Source organism: Zeus faber, assembly GCF_960531495.2.
Source record: "Zeus faber genome assembly, chromosome: 2".
Classification (NCBI taxonomy): domain Eukaryota; kingdom Metazoa; phylum Chordata; class Actinopteri; order Zeiformes; family Zeidae; genus Zeus; species Zeus faber.
Genome location: NC_137189.1, coordinates 18,728,987 through 18,750,463, shown reverse-complemented (window position 1 = coordinate 18,750,463; position 21,477 = coordinate 18,728,987). Strand labels below are relative to the sequence as shown.

General features: G+C 46.0%; 2 protein-coding genes across 2 annotated transcripts in view; one reads left to right on the top strand and one right to left on the bottom strand.

The window, feature by feature from the left end:
• Positions 1-2,995: 2,995 nt before the first annotated feature.
• Positions 2,996-19,143, top strand: pals1b (protein associated with LIN7 1, MAGUK p55 family member b; the record flags this gene model as incomplete). Its single annotated transcript, XM_080019874.1, has 13 exons — positions 2,996-3,326; positions 4,417-4,625; positions 9,593-9,670; positions 12,512-12,637; positions 13,814-13,975; positions 14,593-14,670; positions 14,782-14,965; positions 15,898-15,966; positions 16,182-16,247; positions 17,075-17,236; positions 17,397-17,599; positions 17,969-18,079; positions 18,516-19,143. The coding sequence occupies 13 exons, from the start codon at positions 2,996-2,998 to the stop codon at positions 18,690-18,692; spliced, it is 1,956 nt and encodes a 651-aa protein (XP_079876000.1). The 3' UTR covers positions 18,693-19,143.
• Positions 19,144-21,203: 2,060 nt separating this feature from the next.
• Positions 21,204-21,477, bottom strand: part of atp6v1d (ATPase H+ transporting V1 subunit D) — a 6,419-nt gene continuing 6,145 nt past the window's right edge. Inside the window, exon 9 of the mRNA XM_079996561.1 lies at positions 21,204-21,477. This exon is cut by the window's right edge and continues 357 nt beyond it. The gene's annotated coding sequence lies outside the window, so the exon portion shown is untranslated.

Below are 21,477 nucleotides of genomic sequence, written 5' to 3'. Positions count from 1 at the left end.
CAACACACTGTTGTAAGGTCTATTAGTATTAGCAGGTTTATGTTTAAATCCCCAATCTGATCCCCCACATGTTTAGTTAGTTTGTGTGTTTGTTTGTGTGTTTGTTTGTATGGGTGGACCTTCCACTCCATCTTCATTCCAGCCAGGTATCGGCTCCAGCTCTCGGTGCCTCCACCAGCCCCATGGCTGCCACTGAGCCGAAGCAGAAGCCCAGGCACTAATTAAGCCCAGAGGAGCAGATGGCCCGCTGGCCGTCTGCACTGTCTGCCGGCCGCGCACCGCCACTCTAAACGGAGCTAAACACTGCTGCAGGGGAGGGGAACCAGGGAGCTTGAACCGGAAGCGAGGCGGCGGGGGCAGGGCGAGGGTTAGGCTAAACCTGCCAGACATGATTAGCAGCCGTGGGAGGCAGGGAGCAGGGGGCGGGGTTCTGGCGGGACCGGTAACTGGCTTTGGGGCTGCCAAGTTGTGGAAGGTTGGTTAGATCAGATGCACTATTTAGCCTGCGCCTCAAAGTCAACCGGGGTGACGGGCTGGTCCATTACACATACCGATTGTGGGGAATTCATTCATTGTAGAAGGCATTATTATTCATATGAGAATATAACGGACCTCCATCATGTCTGAAGCGAACACCTTATAGTCATAGCACCAATTTCACTAATCCAGATTAATACAAGCAGCACCCCTGAAATAGATTGTAATCCATAGCAATGGCAGATTGCACACTAATGTTTTATTACCTTGGTGTCAAGCATCACCTTTCAATGCAATAACCACAATTAGCCATAGCAGAAGGAACATTCTAGGGCCAGATAGAGACTTGTTTTCCGTTTTTGGCATGCAATGTATCATGAGGAAGTGGCCATAAATGCTTGAGAACAGGTGGATCACAGACGGAGGGCTGGAAGAGACTCAACTTAAGGGATTGCAGGTGAAAGCTTGAGGCCAGAGAGCTTGCCATGTTAGCCGCCAGATTAGTGGCACACAAGATGACAGGTTACACGGTTGAAGGAGGCTCTGTCCTATCGAGAACTCACTGAAGCAAAGTAGAAATACATTTGTCAACGTCATACCTCCTCTATCTAGATTTAAGTTTTATGTAAGCATACACACCCAAGGCCTTTTATGTTTGTGTCTTCTATACTGTATCCAAAGACAGGGGGGACAGAGAAATATAAGAGGAAGCACATTTAGTAATGAGTTGCCGTTCTACCATGCATCATCCCCCAAATGAATCAGTTTTGATTAGAAGAGATTTTTTTGAATTGGATCCGAGGGGCGTAACAGTAGCTGAAGTAATTATGTTGAGTTTGTGTGACAGCTGCCCGTACTACATAGGATTTCACTTTCAAAACGGTGTACTGTACATCCATTTTTGTGGTTAAAGATATATCACCTTTATCACCATCCTCATCCATCACTGTCCTCACGATCCAATTGATGACACTATTATATATTTTTTTGGCTAATGAGGATATAAGCTAGAGTTCCTTTGAAAAAAGTACCATCATTTTACCTATTAATCACTCAGTAACAGTAATTTTAAAAATTAATAGAAAAAGGGTTCACTTCGGCTATCTGGAAATCGGGGAGATTTTCCAATGGAAACATAAGACTGATACCCAATATATGTGGCGAGCCAAGGGCCATGGTTAAGTTGCAGGCGGCACCGTGGCTTCCTTCCCATGGCCACACAGCTGCCCCGAATCGGCCGGGCAAGGAGTTTTCTTAATGTTTGTCTGTCTTGCAGAATCGCCGCCGCACAGGGCTCGTCAGCTGTCCAGGAGCCAGAGTGAAGCGTCATTCCTTCTGTGCCCGGACTGATTACTATTATTGTTTATTATTTATCCTTTTGGCCTGTGAGCCTTTCTGTTCCGCGCTTTGATAAAAACTCTTGCCATGTCGGCAACCCAATGCCAGAAAGACTCTGTCTCCCTCCATAAACCCATACCTGTGGGTTGAGACTCTCACAATATAATTAATATATAGCCTATTTAATAGTACACTCCAGCCCATTGATAAAACACCCATTGGTACGTCCTCCTTCCCCCTTTCCGTATCAGATGCCTCAAAATACACTAAATTAACCGTCCTCTTCGATAATATCGGCAATGTTCTGGTGGTCCATACCCTAGATGGATCATAGGACACTAAGTGCAAAATAATAATAATAATAATAATAATAATAATAATAATAATAATGGGCAAAATAACCATTATACTATATGTCCCTTCTACACTCTGAAATCTATTAGGGCACTGTCCTTTTACCATGTTGAATATCTGTTGAATATCACTCTAACTGCACCTTTCCGGGCACTGTGTAACTACATTGCAATAGATCCTTTGTGCTTGAGGGAGCACCTACCTCTCTCAGCCCTGTTTTTGTGAAAACTCAATACCCTGTATCATGTTTTCTGGGTACTCTCAAAAAATGTACTCATTTATTTTCGATGCTCCTACAGCCGAAGTATAAATCCACAAGGTTAAATGTAAATACCAAATACAGGGAATGGATTTCAAGTTAGGCTTCAGGCTTCAAATAACCATTATATGTCTAGACTAAGCAGAGCATAGAGCATTTCTGCATAACCTCTTACAAAACAAGTGTTCTGGAAATCGTACTGCTTTGTTATACGACAACAGCTGATTGGTGGCATTTGGGGCTGGTTTGTTAATGTGCATTTCGGGTGCAGATCGGGATCCAGTCTATGCAGATATCGGGCCCGTCGTTTTAGTCCCAGTCCATCCCTGATCTTTGCTTTCTTTCTTTTCTGTTGCAGAAAGGCTTGAAACCTTGGAAAGGAGTAGAAAAGATTGACCCGCGACTCCCTCCAACCGCGCCATGGCCCTTGAACTGAGGTGTCTCCACCACGGCTCCACTCTTAGCTCTCACGGCGGATCTTAACGCTGTCTTGGCAGTTGTTTGTTTTGTTGCGGTGGTGGCAGCAGCGAGGCACTGCAGGTGGAGTGGGGCGCTCCCGCAGCAGGGATGATCACATCCCACATGAACGGCTATGTGAAGGAGGACTCGAGCTCCGGCTCTGACCAGGCCAAGCCCTACAGAGAGCGGGCAGTGGACTGCCCCACAGAGGAGGGCATCGGGTGCCCAGCAGGCAAGCCCTCGCGCTGCGGCGCCCAGATGGAAAGGATCCAGCACTACCAGGAGGAGCTGAGGAGGCGGCGGGAGGCGACGGGTCGCCACGAGGTGGACCCCAATGCCTCGCTGCGGCTCAAGAAACTCTCGCAGAACCCCAAGGTGGGCATCGACAACCCCACCTTCGAGGGCAAGGAGAGGCCTGTGGACGCTGACCCCTCGGCCGGTGAGTGGTGGAGGGTCGGGGGTGGGGGTCTGACATGGTGGCGACAAGAGGAAGGCAAGTCTGAACAACAAAATAAGGGTGAGAGGAAGGAATAGCCCCCGCCTACCACCCCCGTCCTTCCCAGGAAGAATAGAGAGCTGGGAGCTTTCACAACAGTCGTGTGAAAAACAAAGGTGCAGTACAATGGCTCTCATAAAGGGGGCGGAGCAGAGGTTAGCAGCGAAGGATGGCAGGAGGCTTTTGTTACGAGTCCTGGACGAACAACAAGGAAGGGTTTTAACTACTCCTCCAGCTTTTTCTTTGTCCATCAATGTCCATCAGCAAAAAAAAAAAAAAAATCTCCATTACGAATGAATGGTATTGTATTGTATAGTATAGTATAGTTAATGTTATAGTGACATACAAAAACACACACAGCTAAATAACCAGGTGTGCATACTGACAAACATGTTCTTGCTCGCACACAAAGGCTCTATCGAACCTGTAGCATCCTTAATCTGTAAACTGTCAGCAGCTGAAACCAGGACACCAGGTTCTAAACCCTGATAATTGGTTAGAGCATCTGCAGTCGAGATATATATGGATGCGTTTGTTTTACTGTAATCGCTCCTAAACGACAGTATTCGGAGACAGAGGAAAGGACTAGTAATTTATTGCCTCATTCTAAATGAGAGGGCCCATCTAGGTCAAAAATCTTTTTAAAGAGACCTTAGCCAATATTTATGGCATCAGATTAACAGTGTATTTCAGTCAATTTGTGTTTTTTGATGACCTACAAGAGCATTCTGTGGCAAGAGCGTAATGTCAGCTTGTGCTCCAACTCTTTGACCACGTGCAGTTATTCATGATGTTTCAGTATGAATATAATCGCAGAGCGAGTTTTGCTCAAATCATACTCGGACTTGGAGATTGAATTTGAACACAAACAACTTTCTAAGAATAATGTGCTGCTTCTGAGAATAAAATGAGACACATTGTGGGGCAGAAAAACAGTTGTCCTACTTTGCCATTCATTATAATTTTCATGACAACATTCACCCCTCTCTCTCCCTCTCCCTCTCTCCCTCTTTCTCCCTCGCTTGTCCCTCAGAGCTGGAGGAGATGCTCCACGCTCTCCGGTGTGCGCAGCACCGTCTGCTGGACACCCAGAGCCAGCAGGACGTGGAGCTGGTTCTGCAGCTGCTATCCAGGGAGGAGTTCCGTAGCGCCTATACCATCTACAGTGCCGTGTCCCAGCAGATGAGCCGCGCTGGGCCCACCTCACCCCTCACGGCCCAGGCTCAGGGCCTCTGCCAGGAGGTACGGTCAAATGTAGACCTTGAAAGGTCTGTTGAGTCAGTGCTTGTCTAGATTTGGCGGCAGGATTTTTTTTTTCTTTCAAACTTTTTGACCCGTGCTTAGTTTGTCGGTGGAATCTCCTGTTTTATTGAACCACATGGAACTGACTGTTTAAAGGTGCCAGCCCTGTCAATGCCAAAACCTACTCGTTAATTTGCTGAATTCAAATGTTGTTGACACCATGGACTTGGGAGGGTGGGGGAAAAAGACCGTGTCTTTTGTCTACATTAAGCTAGGGCTGGGCTATAAAAAGAAAAAAAAAATAACAATCTTGATCATTTTTAAGATAAAATTTTTCATGATAACGATGATACATTTGTGAGATAAATTTTCGATACAGTTCGATAGTCTGTTTTCCTCTACCTACAAAGACACAACACAAACAGGCAATATTACAGCAGAGAAACAAACATGTGACATAAACAGCCAATCGTACAGCAGGAGCGCGGGCGCTTCCTGCTGCAGTAATGAAATTAGTAAAGAACTCAAATATTCAAAAAATAAACTATTTGAATGTTGAAATTGCCATTCGACTTTATATTTTTTATAAATAAATAATTGATTATGAATTATAAATATAAATTGGCTTACGTTAGTGAATCAATTCACATGTGATGAGCAATAAAGTTCAATATAAGTTCATCCAGTTTGTTGCACAGTGAAACTGCATTAGAGAGAAATAATCCAGTAGCTGTGCATAGTCCGCGTACGCAGAGACTCATGAGCGCACCGAGTGTCTCCTTCTCCTCCAGTGTTTCCCTGCGTGTACAAGAGAAAGTGCGTCTTTGACCAGAATGTCCAGTAATTCCACTGATGTGATTGAATTGGGAAATATACCCGACCATCACCGACGGAATGTCCTTTAGTACAGAGATTCCTAAACGCCAGCTCACGGATTGCACTGGGCCGCGGGGCATTTGCCAGCGGGCTGTCAGAACGCGGGCGGGATTTTTTTCAGGAGCGATCTGCAATCTGCTCTGCAGCAGCTGGAAACAGAGTACACTCTGGTTGGAGCTGCTTAACCATGCATATATATTGTCCAGCCCTACATTAACCGCACGGTTTTAGCTGGCACAGAAATTGTTACAGAAGAAAATGTTTTTTGTGCTAAAACTCGAGGTCAAGCAGACTGTCCTGCAGCACAACTCCCCTCTCCGTGCCTTCCTGCCCCTCACCACCGAAGCCTGCAGCTGCTGTGGATGGCAGAAAGGATTCCTGTGCCAGCCCCCCTATCCCGTCAGCAGAGAGAGGCTGGGACGTCTCCAAGGCCGGAGCCGATACGCTCTGGGCCCGTGACGCACTTGGGACCATCTGGTTCCCGATAACTCCTACTATAAGGCTCATAATGCGGTGATCAAGTCAGACGGGGCATGCAATTTTTCAATACAACCAACTCCTTCTTTTGCCGCTCAAATTTGTGGGTGATGGAGTCCACAATGGGCCTGAAAAGGCCCAACACTTTCACTGGGTATCCAGGAGTCTGTTTTTTTGCCTCTCAGAGATCTGTGACAGATTAAGCCATGGGTGGCACTGGGTCACCACTGAAAAACCCCATTACACGCCCTGCGTTTTGTGCTGTGCCCTTGGTCATCTGGAGGCAGAAGTTGGTGGCCTTACGCACTTCCACGTAAGTCTCGGGGGTGGCATTCTCCTCCAGCTCCCGTAGGAGCCTGGCCTGGTAGACTTTCAGTAGGTATACGTTGTTGAGCAGTGCTGCAGTCTGCCCCGCGGCCTTGTGTGACTTTTCAGCCACTGAAGCTGTTAGCCTACATGCCTTGGCTGGTAGCTGAGGCTTTTCCGCAGTGAGGGAGGGGCACAGGTGGGCTGCTAGGAATTCCTCCAAGAGGGTTATAGCCTTGTAGCCCAACTCCAGCTCGGGCAGCGGATTCGGGGTCTGCCCACGGGATCCCCGGCTATGCCACAGCTCTCTCCAGGAGGTGCAGAAGCTCGTGGTGGAAAGGCCTCTGGGACAGTTTGTGAGCAGCGCCTTGTGCCTCCTGACCTGGCTCTTCTCCTTCCCCCCTCCTCCTCCTCCTCCTCCTCCTTGGAGCCCCACTGGGCTGCCTGGAAGTCCCGCCACTCTTGGTGCGTGGCCACCTCCTCCTTTTCCACCTGGTACGGATGCTGAGGGACATCAAGAGAGGCGGAGGTGCATGGCCTCCAAACGAGGCTTGAGGACAGGAGAGCTGTTTACTCCTCTTTGCCCTCACCCAAGACACACGTAAGCCATTCGGCAGTACGGGGGCGACTCGTGACACTCGTGCAGTCGATGTAGAAGAACGGGTACAAGAGTGCCGCTTCCGCATGTACAATACATGGCCAAGACAGTGGATGCACAACGGGTGAGTATGTATCCCTGTGGGCCATGTGCGCACGGCAGCCTGCACATGTTTTCAGGTCCGCAGCTGACATAATTCCTTCTTTTTTTGTCTTTCGTAGAGAGGGCTTGCATCCACAGCGGAGAGCTGATAGCAACAGAGGAGTATGACAGGTGTATATACACTGCCTTATGATGGGTGCCCTAGTGGCCCAATCACAGCCTGTCAGAGCCAAGTTGAGCCTTGGTTGGTTTAAAAGGGCTTTCAGCTTTATGCAGGGGAGCTGTTAGGAGACAGTTTAAGGCATGGTAAGGGTTAGGGTTAGGGTTAGGGTTATGGAAATTAAGTAAAACTGTATTCTGGATGAAGGTTGGAACTGTATTCCTGGATAAGGTTACTGCCCCATAATTGCATGCCGGGAGCTGCTTTCAGATTTCTTAAGCGTTTTAAGTCAATCATTTTACATTCAGCTCCATAGTAGCTTCCGATTAGGAGACAGGTTCTGTTGGGAGCGCGTTTGCAGATAGCTTCGAAAGACTTGCTTGCTCTTTGAATGTTTAAGTAATTTGTCGTAATTGTGGTAAATATTAGTCCAAATTGTAAGTTTAATTTTTAGGTTTAGTCATTAATTGCCTATGGGTAATTTTTGCCTATTGTCTGGGCTTCTGCAACTTATCTAGCAGACACGATAAGTATTGTAATTTGTAGGTGTGGATCTAGGCAAGGCAGGAAGAGATTTGGGAAGGTGTGGAGAGCAGCGTATGTTTAAGATGGACAGATAAAGCATTTGAAGGGCAGAAAGATCCTGTCCTAGTGTTAGCGTTGACGTGAGAGGGAAGTCGTGACTCTGCGGCACATGACTGCCCCTGCCGACCGTGCCCACAGGTTCTGTCCCATATTTCCATAATTAGGTAAAAGAGGTGTACATTATTTTCACTGGCTTTCTCCAACATCGGCCTCTGGTAAAGGCCTTAAGGATAAGTGTCGCTTCTGATACGTAACGTGTTCTATGAATAATGCAATGAGGCTCTTGTGGCACGGTCCAGGGCGGCGCAAATTTGATTTCAGGCTGACGGCTTGATACTTCCATGTCAGCTTAGTATCCTGATAACAAGCTCCGGACAAGCCCTTGGGGTTTTCTGATGACACAACCTCAATTATCCGGGTCAATTATCTTTTGCAGCTACATAAACATACACACAAGTTTACAGAACCATCCCCTTTACAGTGCAGAAAGTCACACACACACTCATCATTCATCCACCTGGGCACGGCTCCCAGAGCACTTAAGGAGTTGTAATAGTTTGAGCTGCAGTGGTGCTGCTTGGGATTGGCTCCCCGGCAAGATAATCTCACCGTCAGCGCCCCACCCCCCACGTGGTGGTGCCACGCAGAGGGGGCACAGTAACGGCAGCATAGGCTTGAGTGGCAGGGCAGGGCAGGGCAGGGCAGGGCAGGGGCGGTTCAGGAGGATGTGCGTCAGAGAGAGAGCGAGAGAGAGAGAGAGCGAGAGAGAGAGAGCGAGAGAGAGAGAGAGACAGAGAGAGAGAGATTCTATGCACAGGATGAAATTAGTGAAATGTATATATGGTAATTATGAATAATCACTATATAATTTATAAAGACTTAGAAACATAGAAAATACATTCAACTCAACTACCTTGGACTGAAAAACCAAAGGCGGCTGTTGGAAGAGAGAACTGTTTTGAAGAGCTCTTGTTTGGACAGGTGCGGCCTGTGTTGAGTCTACACTTTCAGCTGCAAAGTTACTTATAAACTCAGCACATCAAGCCTTCACGTGCAAAACAAAACAACCAAAAAGTTTTGAGTCACGATAATACACCTCACTGGCTGGCAAACTGTGGCTCGGCAGGAATGTGTTATTGTTTTGTTTTTCCGAGATTCAGGCAGTCAGCGCTTAACAAGTCCCTTTACAGTCGAGCAAGTGCCATGCGCTTCCCTGTCTGGACTGAAAAGTCCCGCTGTGACTTATTAGAGGGCGGCTGATGCCGACATGCAAACAGCGTGCGTTCCCCCCGTGGTGCCCCTGTAGGTTTATTTGGAGTCTGAAAAATCCAAATTCTGACCTTGAGTGTGTTTGGTTGGTTTTGCAACAACAAGTAAAAAATAAAATCCAACAGAACAGGGATGTTAAAAAGTTCAGTTTGACCTTGTAATCACATAACATCAGCTCATTCCAGTATCGATGCTGTTTCTGAGGCCTGCTGTGGAAAAGCAAATGTTGACCTGCATCACTACAATGCAGGAAGACAGATAACATGTATACGTTGCAAGCTGGTTTGTGCTAATGCGGATCAAGTTGCTTTTCTCTGCCCTTTTGCAGCTATTAGTCATAATCCTATTAGTCCATCAATCATTCTCTCGCTCTCTCTCTCTATATATATACTATATTTATATATAGATAATTGTTTCAAAAATATCTGTTATTAAGGGTGTTTCAAAGGAGATTGAATGAAACATACTTTAAGAGCTAGAGAAATAAAAACATACAAAAGGAAAAATGATATTGAGACGGGATGGGACCTCATTGACCACTTTGACCTAACTCCCTTATGACTTCTGTCTCTCTTGTGCTCTCTCTCTCTCCAGGTGCAGAGGATTCTCCAGGCCACCCACCAGAAGGAGTGTGTGGAGCTCAACGCACTGCTGACCACGCCCCATCTTCAGGTCAGATGGCAACCAAACCCTCCAGACCCCCTTTACCCCAAAGCCCCCCTGACCCGTGTAATCGTCAACACTGTTTGACTTTTTTTTTTTTACCTAAACTTTATTTTTCGACCACTTGGTGTCATCCTCAGTGATTGGCATCAGAATCTTTCCAATTGATCCAGTATTGAAAGAATAGCCTCAGCCGAATGCCACGCTGCCATACGTGGTACAATGGGGCAATCACGACCAGGTTCTTTGCCGAGACAGTCAGCTGAAGCTATTCTCTCAACACTGGATCCATTTAAAAGTAAAAAATGCACACGTGAGAAATGGACAGACAAAAGAGAACACGTGCCTATGTCAAAAATATGTATTGTATCATAAAAAATAGGTCTGGCTCATCCGTAGGACAATGGATGGGCTATGATCATAAAAAGTCACGTTTAAGCAAAATCATTGTCAGAAGCACTTAGAAGGGGGAGATTCTGCTCGAATGTGGTCAGAGCTAAAATAATTAATGGCCTGCTCCGTAGTTATCTCTGGGTTCGCTCCGATGGCCTCTGACAGCTAGCGTGCTCGCTCCGTTCGGAGCAGCGGTGACGCTTTTGATTAATGACCTGAGGGCGTGCTGCCCAGGCTGCTGCTGCTGCTAGCAGGACTGCTAATTGGTCCTTACAGGTTGTGCTAGCTCCGTCATTGAGGAAATGGATTAGTTCCAGGAAGGATCAATCGATCTATCTGTCTGTCTGTATGTCTGTCTGTCTATCTGTCTAATCTATCATGGCTTTTAGCACGCTGGACAATTTCCTATTGCTGGAAAACTTGCAGAGCACTCCAATCAGAATCGCTTCGTAGTTATGAGAGTTATGCCAGCGGCTGCCCACTGCTCCGAAACAGGATTGATTAAATTATTCTGCTTCCTCTTCTTAATTGTCAATAGGCTTGGGCGATATTCAAAATCTTTCACAAGAGAGTTATTTTTTGTTACTTTCCTCTTGGCATGGAGAAAAAGGCGCTTACCTGGTAACATGTGGTTTCATTATGTTAATATGCCATTGTAAAACAGAAATTTTTAATATTTGTGCACTAAAGACAAAAAAAAGATCATTCCTATCTCGCTGCGGAGCTCTGAGCCACGGCATCTGACATGAGAAACAGAAGACAGGGGGGTCGGCGTGGGGCCTAGTAAGAGATGTGATTGGGCCAACCCTGTGTCAGTTGAGAAAATTAACGAATGGGCCGCTGTCCCTGCTTTTTTTGCTGGCCATTGGACAATTTTCAATTTTTTTATTATAAAGAGATATATTGGCCCCAAGGTGCGTCCGCCCACGGTAAAAATGCCTGGTATGCCAGATTACCAGTCCACCCCTAGCGGAAAGGATCTTCCGTTCACCACGCGAACAGTGATGGGCACCAAGCAAGTGCGAGTGAGGAAATATATGGCTAGAATTTAAGACTTGGCATCTCTGTATAACAATTGTTAAAAAACATTTTTTTATAATATGATGCAAGTAATAACCTGGAGCCGCATCTTAATCACCGGACCATGCACGCCACGCACGCCACCACTTCCAAATCTGCCCTCTGCTTTGCCAAGTCCTACATCAATTGCAATTGCCAGTCCAACATCGCTCATTGTTGGGATAAGATTACTGATTAACTCTAACTAACAAACAATCCTTGTTAACCCATTAGTAGGGTTCAATCAAATTAGCCGCGTGCATCCGCTAAGGACCCTTGGTGCAGGGCAGGAACCCGGATCCCGCAACACACACACACACACACACACACACACACACACACACACACACACACACACAAACATTGGGAGAGAGGAAGGATTAGATCCCTCCGTTTATATCTACAAGTGTACATCAAACCAGTCAATCAATGGGGGAGTGTGTGTGTGTGTGTGTGTGTGTGTGTGTGTGTGTGTGTGTGTGTGTGTGTGTGTGTGTGTGTGTGTGTGTGTGTGTGTGTGTGTGTGTGTGTGTGTGTGTGTGTGTGTGTGTGTGTGTGTGTGTGTGTGTGTGTGTGTGTGTGTGTCCCTCTTTAGGAGAAGAGGGAGAGTTTCAGGAAATCCCCTCCTTCTCTACCATTTAGGATAAGGAGGGGCAGAAGAATGAGGAAGTGATTTCCTCGAGGTGTGAGGCCCTGGTGAATCTCCGTGATTGATGGCGACGGATCGCGACTCCTAAACGCAGAACAGATTAAGATGGATTGGGCGCATGCCCGAGTTTAGCCGAGCCTAGCATAACCCCACACACCCCCACCAACCACACCCGCTGCCTTATCCAGGAACCGATTTAGCGGGACATTATTAATTGCGGGGGCAGGGGGCTCATCACATGAAATGGAAGTGTCGGAGTAATCTCTGTATCGTTTGTGACTCTGGCGGGGGACTTCTCCAACTGGGATCATTACCAGGGATGTGAGGAGCCACTAGCTGTTTAGACGGCAGGTGTAGGTCCGGGAACCAGAGGGATCAGGGACAGTCTCAGTCTCTCGTTAATTCCCATCAGCTCCGTCACCATCCCAGCCCTCTGGTTAACCGGCACATGGCACAATTCATAATGGGCAGAAAGAAGTTGTGCCTTAAAGCGTATGGCAGCCGTCAAAATAGGTTAATGAGGCGTCCCTTCCTCCTGGCAGCTGGTAGAGGGCGAATCGCAGGACGTTTACTTGTTCCCATTTACCTCACTCTGCCTCTTCTGTTACCCCTGTCTGTTCTGGTTCTTGTCTATTACGTGTTTGTGGTTTCCTGTACGTACACGTGTGTGTGTGTGTGTGTGTGTGTGTGTGTGTGTGTGGGTGTGTGGGTGTGTGTGTGTGCGTGTGCGTGTGTGTTTTATGTGGCAGGCCCTGATGCAGGCCCACGACGGTGTGGCGGTGCAAGTGGAGGAGGTGGAGGTGGACAGCATTACCCAATACCTGGGGGAGACGGTCAAACTAGTGCGGCTGGAGAAGACCCACGACACACCACTGGTGAGAATGGATAGATATAGAGTATAGAGTATAGGTTAAATAAAAGTAGATTGAGAAATGGATGGATAGATGCTCATATGGGTCTCCAACATAAATAGGGACCCTAATTAAAAATTTAATTAAAAATTAACCGAATCCAAATAAAGAACAAATATCGGGTTTTTACAAATATTTAGTTAAATGATTTATTTTCAGGAAGAAAAAGAAAACATTTGGAAAAATGGCGAATCCGATCCAAACTGTGGCACTCGGCTGCAAAGACGAGAAATTTAAACACGTCCAGTCTCTACGGAGACAGGTCTTTATATTCTTTAATAAAAAATGTTTTCTTCTTAAAAATGCCATTGAGACCCTAGACCTATCTTTTAGAGTTTGGGGTGCGGTGCTCCGCTTGCCCGCCAGCTGCAGCGCAGCACGGAGCCGGAGGGAATGAACAAACATGGAGAGGGAGAACCGGCGGGGAACGTTTATTCTCCTGAGGCAGAGAGCGTACGACAGGTTGAAAAGGATCACACTGATTTAATAACATTGGGTTAGGGTTATTGCATCCAGGGACGATGGCTCTGTCCCCTCTCAGTCAGCAGAGGGAAGAGTCTGCGGGGCAGGGAGACGGGGAGGGAAGCGCTGGTCTCAAAACCGATTCGGTTGCCTAGTCTCCCATGATATTAGACACCACCCACATGAGGATTACGTAATGTATCCATAACATGTATCATGTATCAGGACTTCCTGCCGACAATAAACCCCACCAATCTCACGCAGCATCCAGATAGATGCCAAATAGATGCATCCAATCACCAGCCGTGTCAAACGTTAAGTAAAACATCGTGGCAACGTGACATGAAAGCATGGCAGCCAGCTCGCTAATGGTGAAGTCCATGGAAAATGTTTTTTCAGTTGTTGTCACTATATACAGTATGTGAAGGTAACCGTCTGACGGCTGAATCTGCATAAGCGTCAGTGGACATCTTATTGTGAGCAGCCGCCCTGACAGATAAGATGTTTATCCCAGAAGGCTCCATCTCTGCCAAGGTCTCCTTTATTGTCGTCATCTCAGGGCTGTTTTATCAGCTGTTTTGTCTGTTTCTTTTGCATTTGGCATGTAATCCTACAGCGCAAGGTCACCCGTGAAACGCGTTTTGTTTGTGTGTTCCCCGTATTTGCACCGACGCTCAGGGTGCGACGGTACGCAACGATGTGGACAGCGTGGTGGTGAGCCGCGTGGTGAAGGGCGGCGCGGCGGAGCGCAGCGGCCTGCTCAGTGAGGGCGACGAGATCCTGGAGATCAATGGGATCCCCGTCCGTGGGAAGCACGTCAACGAAGTCCACGACCTGATAGTGAGTGAACGATCCCCCCCGTTGAGCGGCAAACGACTCTCGTAGTGAAGACAGATGTGCTCGTATGTCACAATCCACGACCCGTCAGTTTTTATCTGATCTCCTCATTTAAAGCAATTTCAAATCTCCCTGGGAAACTGAATTATAATCCCATATGTCAATGTATTTTTAACATGCTTTAAGAAACAGCAATATCACATTTTATTCAAAACGACTGCAGTACATCCGCAGCGTAACGTTAGCTACAACAGGTGACAGTAGGAAGCGATGCAACTTCCTGTTTTGCAGTCTCTTGCATTTGCCGTTGTGCAAAAGACTTCTATAAAACCCTAAAAAACCTGCACGGGTTGCAACCATTTTTTGAAATGCCCCTAATGAAAATGAAGACAAAACGAAAATGAAAACTACAATGTATCAGTGAATTGTTTTATGGAGGTGTAATGCCTGCCACCCTTAGTTTGGCGTATAATGTAAAAAGTAACATCAAATCCCCTGTAGACAACCTACGATTAATCTCAGTGGAGTTTCAGAGGCTGTGGTATTTTTCTGCCTCAATTTAAAAAAAAAAAAAAAGAAAAAAAAAGACTGACTGTCGTGTGCCACTCTCTTCTCCGCAGCAACAAATGCACGGCACCTTGACCTTCCTCCTCATCCCCAGCTCTCAGAATAAACCTCTCCCACACAGACAGACGGTGGTAAGTCTCTCTAATAATCTGTGTCTGTGTCATTTGTGTTTACACGCATGGGTGTCTGTAAAACTCCACGGCGACACGGCTCTGAAAGGGTTAACGCTCCATCCTCTGCAGATGCACGTGAGGGCTCACTTTGACTACGACCCGTCCGACGACCCCTTCGTGCCGTGCCGCGAGCTGGGCCTGTCCTTCCAGAAGGGGGACATCCTCCACGTCATCAGCCAGGACGACCCCAACTGGTGGCAGGCCTACAGGGACGGAGACGAGGAGAACCAGCCCCTTGCCGGGCTGATCCCCGGTACGGCTCCTGGGTCACTGTTTGGTGTATTTCAACAACTATCCGTGGAGAAGGCCTAGAGCAGCAGTATGAAGGCTGGAGTTCAGTTTATCCTAGTGTTTCCTATCTCCTAGATTTTCTCTTACCTCCTAGATTGTCCCCTAGCTCACAGACTGTCTCTTAGACTGTCTCCTAAAGTTTTTTCCTATCTCCTTCATTGTCTCATTGAATGTCTCCTAGGTTGTCTCCTCTCTCTACAGTGTTTCTTAGCACTTACATACACACACCAACGGCCAGACAGGGCCAGCACACTTTTACAATCTGTCCTCTAATTGTCTAGTACAAATTCTACTATTAGAACATGTGGTACCAATCCTAATCGTACAAATTAGTAATATTAGATATACTACATAACTACTACTAGTAGTTATGAATGAAATGAAATATGTACCGCTAAATAAAATAAAACCACATATGCGAAGCAGGAACAACTAAAAGGAGTAAATTAATAGCCGTGCCAGGTTCCAAGGATTAGACCAGACCCGTCCTGATCCCCGATTTCTGACCCCCCCCTCGCTGCAGCGTTTTCACTTAATTCTTTGTCGAAAAGTGGGATTTGCTCATTAGGCCGCCATGGGGTGCAATGTCGGGGGGAAAGGATTTGAAAACACCAACTTGATTGTCCTACTCCAAGAGCGAAAGTCTCAAATACCGAGCACTGCTTTGATAATTTCCAGTGTTTCAGATGAAAAAATAAAACGATAAGATACAGCAACAAGAAAAAAGGTGTGTGTGTGTGTGTGTGTGTGTGTGTGTGTGTGTGTGTGTGTGTGTGTGTGTGTGTGTGTGTGTGTGTGTGTGTGTGTGTGTGTGTGTGTGTGTGTGTGTGTGTGTGTGTGTGTGTGTGTGTGTGTTAACTGATCGCTCTCCCCCGTCTTGCCTCGCCATTTCAGGGAAGAGTTTCCAGCAGCAGAGAGAGTCCTTGAAGAAAACTATAACAGACAGGGGGAGAGAACACCACGGTAAGAGGATAAAGCACACACACACACACACACACACACACACACACACTTCTACCCGCTACAGTTCGCTGTTCAAAAGAATGTAACAGTTTTCCTTTTGCAAACACAAAAGAACGGAGTTAACAGCGGCTCAGCTGCCACCACCGTTGCGCAGAGTGAAACGATCACCCTCCCATTTGGTAAGCTAAATCCTTTTCCGCTCGTTGTTGGTGCAGGAAAGCTGTGGCACATGAAGAAGAAGCACAGGAAGAAGGGTCCATATTACGTCAACAGAAGCACAGGTAAACCAGACACCTCACCCTTGCTCCCCTGGGCGCATCAGCGGACGATTATCCGACTGTTTGTCTGTGTCTTGACAGGCGGAGGGTTATTAGGCGTTCACTCTAGCTGGCATTAATAGGCCTTGGCGTTATTCACGCCGCGGCCGGGCGCACCGTACCACCGTCCGGGATTAGCCGCAGACAGGTGTCTAAAGCCTTGAGGGAGCGCACAGCATTTTTGCACACATGCCGACAGCCCACACACACACACACACACACACACACACACACACACACACACACACACACACACACACACACACACACACACACACACACACACACACACACACAGAGCATTAGTAGGAGACGACGCTGGGCAGATCCCAGTGGCCGACGCCTGCGATTTAAATGAATCTGACAGACTTGCTCCTAAATTGTAGCTCGGGCGAAAACTTTTGCACACCCGCACTAGCACACGGGAATATTGGAGCAGAAAATACATTAAATGAGGTGGAGAGCGGGTCGTCTGACCTGACACAACAGAACAGCGCCCCCTGGAGCCGGTTGGGATTCATGGTGGGACGGTGGCTCAGCGGTTAACACTGGGTTTTGAACCATGCTCAGGGACTTTCTGTTAGTCTGTTCTCCTCATGGCCACGTGGGTTTCTTCCCCACCTAAAGACATTGATGGGGTAAGACACTCCGTGCCGATTGCCCTTGAATAAGGCATTGGTCATCGAACTGGTCCCTGCTCCAAGTTAGGAAGGGCAAAATGCAGAGGACAAATATAGTTCCTCAAAGTGGTTCTTCTCCAACAACATCAAGCAAAAAAATCCTCTCCTCAGACTGCGATGACATCCCGACCTATGAGGAGATGGCGCTCTACCACCAGCCGGCCAGCCGCAGGCGCCCCATCGCCTTGATCGGTCCTCCTAACAGTGGGCAGGACGACCTGCGGCGGCGGCTGCTCTCCATCGAGCCGGACAAGTTCGCCGGCGCAGTGCCGCGTAAGTCCAGCATCCATCAAGTCCATTTCTGCAAAACAACAAATTAAAGACACTCAGATGAGAGAACCCCTTTCTTACAAAAACATTGCTACTGTTGAGTTGTTTTAACCTGTTTGGTTGTTGTTGTTGTTTGACCCTTCTTCTCCTGCCCTCCGCTCAGACACGACTAGGAGCGAGAGGATACACGAGCAGAACGGGCGTGAGTACCACTTTGTGAGCCACGCCGCCTTCAATACCGATCTCCATGCCGGGAAGTTCATCGAGTCTGGCGAGTACGAGAAGAACCTGTACGGCACCAGCACCGACTCCATCCGGCACGTCATCAACTCTGGACGCATCTGTCTGCTCTGCCTGCACACCAGGGTAGGAGAGATATAATATGTATACGTTACAAAAATATATATTTATATTTTACCACCAAAAGGTACAATATGTAAAAAACACCTAAACCTGGTCAATTATTACCATATTTTTTGAATGCTCAGAAGGGTATAACCCTGCGCTATGATCCTAAAAATAACTTTTCATGCATTGTGTGACGTGCTGTATGTGTTGGTAATAGTAGTTACTTTCTTAAGAACAACCTAATTTTAATGGTGTGGCCAGAGCCAAAAAAGCCAGTGTCAGATAGATTTTTATTTTTTATCTTTTAATTTTAATTTTCTTTTTGTATTTCTTTTATTTAACGTAGTGTTTTTTCTTCTTCATACAACTGTTTTTTTCTCCGTTTAGTCGCTGCAGGTGCTGAGGTCCTCTAACTTGAAGCCCTACGTCATCTTCATTGCTCCTCCATCTCAGGAACGACTGCGCACCCTGCTGGCCATAGAGGGGAAAACACCCAAGGTGCCCGCATGTCACACAAGATAAACACTTTAACACTTTAACACACATACTTTTTAACACTTTATAGTCAATGGAGTGTTATTGTGTGAGAAATAAAGCTCAGCACTCTCGTGCACTCGTACACCTTTGTAACTTATGGATTTCCCCCCTGTTTTCTATTCACTTTTAGAGCTAGAAATATGATTTTAGAAATATAAGGTCAATAGAAACTTGGGGGGAAAAAATCTGATACAAACCTTGTGTCTGGACAGCAAAAATGAATACTGAATTTGATATCTTGTATTTATGATTTCCATAGATAATCCACAGTGTATCGCATCAAAACGCAATACCATGGCCGTCTATCCTAGCGAGTTTAAATCATCATTTCGTAAATCTGACATGAAGAAGTGAGTCCATGAATCGATGCCTCCTTTCAATGTGGTCTCCCGTGCAGCCTGAGGACCTGAAGGAGGTCATCGAGAAGGCCCGTGAGATGGAGCAGAGCTTCGGCCACCTGTTTGACGCCGCCATCGTCAACGCCGATCCCGACGTGGCCTTCCACGACCTGCGCAGGCTCATAGACAAGCTGGACACTGAGCCCCAGTGGGTGCCCACCTCCTGGCTGTGCTGAAGAGCCCTGGCAAGTGACAGCGCGGAGGGTTGACACGAGGAGGGCATGGGGGTTTCAAGGTTAAAACTAACTTGCACAAAATGGAGTCATCCCACTGGTCCATAGGGGGTGGTGACCGTTATTGCCGGGATGGACTCACATTTCTTACTTCTATTTTTGACAGTGTTTGTCTTCTCATTTTCTTTTTTTGGTTTACGCAAGCCGTTTATCCGAAGAGGAAGAAAACAAGATAGCGACAGTATTTACATTGTTGTCTTTATAGATATTTATAATTGTAAATATGTATTTTATAGACAAAGGTTGAATATCTAACTGTTCCATATTGTAATGCAATACGACCAAATGGGATAATACGGTTCTCCATAAACTACCTAGCCCCAATACTGTCCCTGCATCCCAAACAGCATACTACATGCTACATACTTAATTAAAAGTTAAAAAAAAAATAGAAGTGTACTTTAGTATGTGAGTAAAAAGAACAAATGACTTTTTGTATATACCACATTGTCATATCATCTCCTGGTACTTTTGGCAGACTATTTAATGCATACTATGTTTTTGAACATACTAAACTCTCATATTCTAACCCTGTGTATTAAATAGTATGCTATTGCGCCATTTTTGGACTCAGCACACGTCCTCTCATAAAGACCAACCAGCGTCCTGCTGTAAAACCGCAGTTTTTATTTTGAGGAACTCACAACCAAATTCAGTATTTATTTTTTGCCGTCCAGTATTACAATATCTATACTACCATCACAGCGTACTCTTTTCTAACAACTTTTGTCTGTTTCTAGTGGTCCATTAACGCATGAGCGAGAACCTAGAGCAATGTACTGCAACAATGGTGTGTGTGTGTGTGTGTGTGTGCGTGTGTGTGTGTGTGTGTGTGTGTGTGTGTGCGCGTGTGCGCGTGTGCGTGTGTGCGTGCGTGTGTGCGTGCGTGTATTTCCACTACTCCATGGGCAGCACTTCATATCACTTTAGAGTTTACTCCAAAAAAATACTGTGCTTGTTTCAACTCTAGGTTATTTAAATGCTCAAATCTGGAAAACTGTGTTAATAAAAATCAATACCTTACGTGAATGGATATGTTATATTGTAGTATTATACATAGAAATTACAATATATAGAATTTATGACGAAGAGAATAATATACATAGAATATTGTATCATTATAGATTGAAATTTGAATATATATTATACAGGATTTGTACAAAATAATATATATTTGATATATATATTGAAATGTTTATATATAGAATATTGGTCTTGGAGAGAAAAATACATATTTGATATTGTATTGTTATATACATGGATCAGCCACAGCATTAACACCACTGACAGGTGAAGTGAATATCATTGATCATCTTGTTCCAATGGCACCTGTCAAGCGGTGGGATGTATTCGGCAGCAAGTGAATAGTCAGTTCTTGAAGTTAATGTGCTGGAAGCAGGAAAAATGGGCAAATGTCCAAATTGTGATGGCTAGACAACTGGGTCAGCATTTCCAAAATGGCAGGCCTTGGTGTTCCCGGTATGCAGTGGTTAGTACCTCCCAAAAGTGGTCCAAGGAAGGACAACCGGTGAACCGGTGATAGGGTCATGGGCGCCCAAGGCTCATTGACGCACGTGGGGATGGAAGGCTAGCCCCGTCTGGTCTGATCCCACAGAAGAGCTACTGTAGTACAAATTGCTGAAAAAGTTAATGCTGCTATGATAGAAAGGTGTCAGAACACACAGGGCATCGCAGCTTCCTGCGTATGGGGCTGTGTAGCCGCAGACCGGTCAGAGTGCCCATGCTGACCCCTGTGCACCGCTGAAAGAGCCTACAATGGGCACGTGAGCGTCAGAACTGGAGCAATAAAAGAAGGGGGTCTGGTCTGATGAATCACATTTTCTTCTACATCATGTGGATGGCTGGGGTCAGGGTCCGATCCGATCAAGCATCTGTGGGATGTGCTGGACAAACAAGCCCGATCCATAGGGGCCCCACCTCACAACTTCCAGGACTGAAAGGATCTGCTGCTAACGTCTTGGTGCCAGATACCACAGGACACCTTCAGAGGTCTTGTGGAGTCCATGCCTCGATGGGTCAGAGCTGTTTCAACGGCACGAGGGGAAGCTACACAATATAAGTGGTAATTGATGGTGGTTTTAAAATTGTTGCTGATCGGTGTATATTAATTTAAATATAATATAAGATATAGGAGAAAATAACAGAGAATATTATGTTGTTATAAATATAAATTAGAATACAATATAGGATTTGGAGAGAATATATATATAGAATATTGTATTGTTATATATGGAATAGAGAATAGGATTTGGAGAGATATGTAGAAAATTGTACTGTTTTATATGGACATTGGAATATATAGAACAGAAACACTGTATAGTATAGTAGTATATAATATATATTTTAGATTTTATTGTACCTGCCTAAGTCTGGTGTAAAAAAAAAAAAAACTTTCATTTAGAATTCAAAAGGAGACAACGGTTCAATATTCAGATTAATTTTATTTTATATATTGGGGCATTTGGGGTATTTCAAACCCTAAATTTTACAGGAAGGATGACAGAGGTGGTGACAGGAAATGGGAGTGTTTTCTCCCTTGTACAGACTCAAAATCACTGTTTACAACAAGGTGGTGACGGCATGCGACGGCTCCCGACGTTGCAATGAAACGGAAATATTTACAACTAGGTCCACGCAGAATGTCTCTTGCAGTCCAGTTTCAGACCATATATATTATTATTATTATTATTATTAGCCTCCTTTAGTT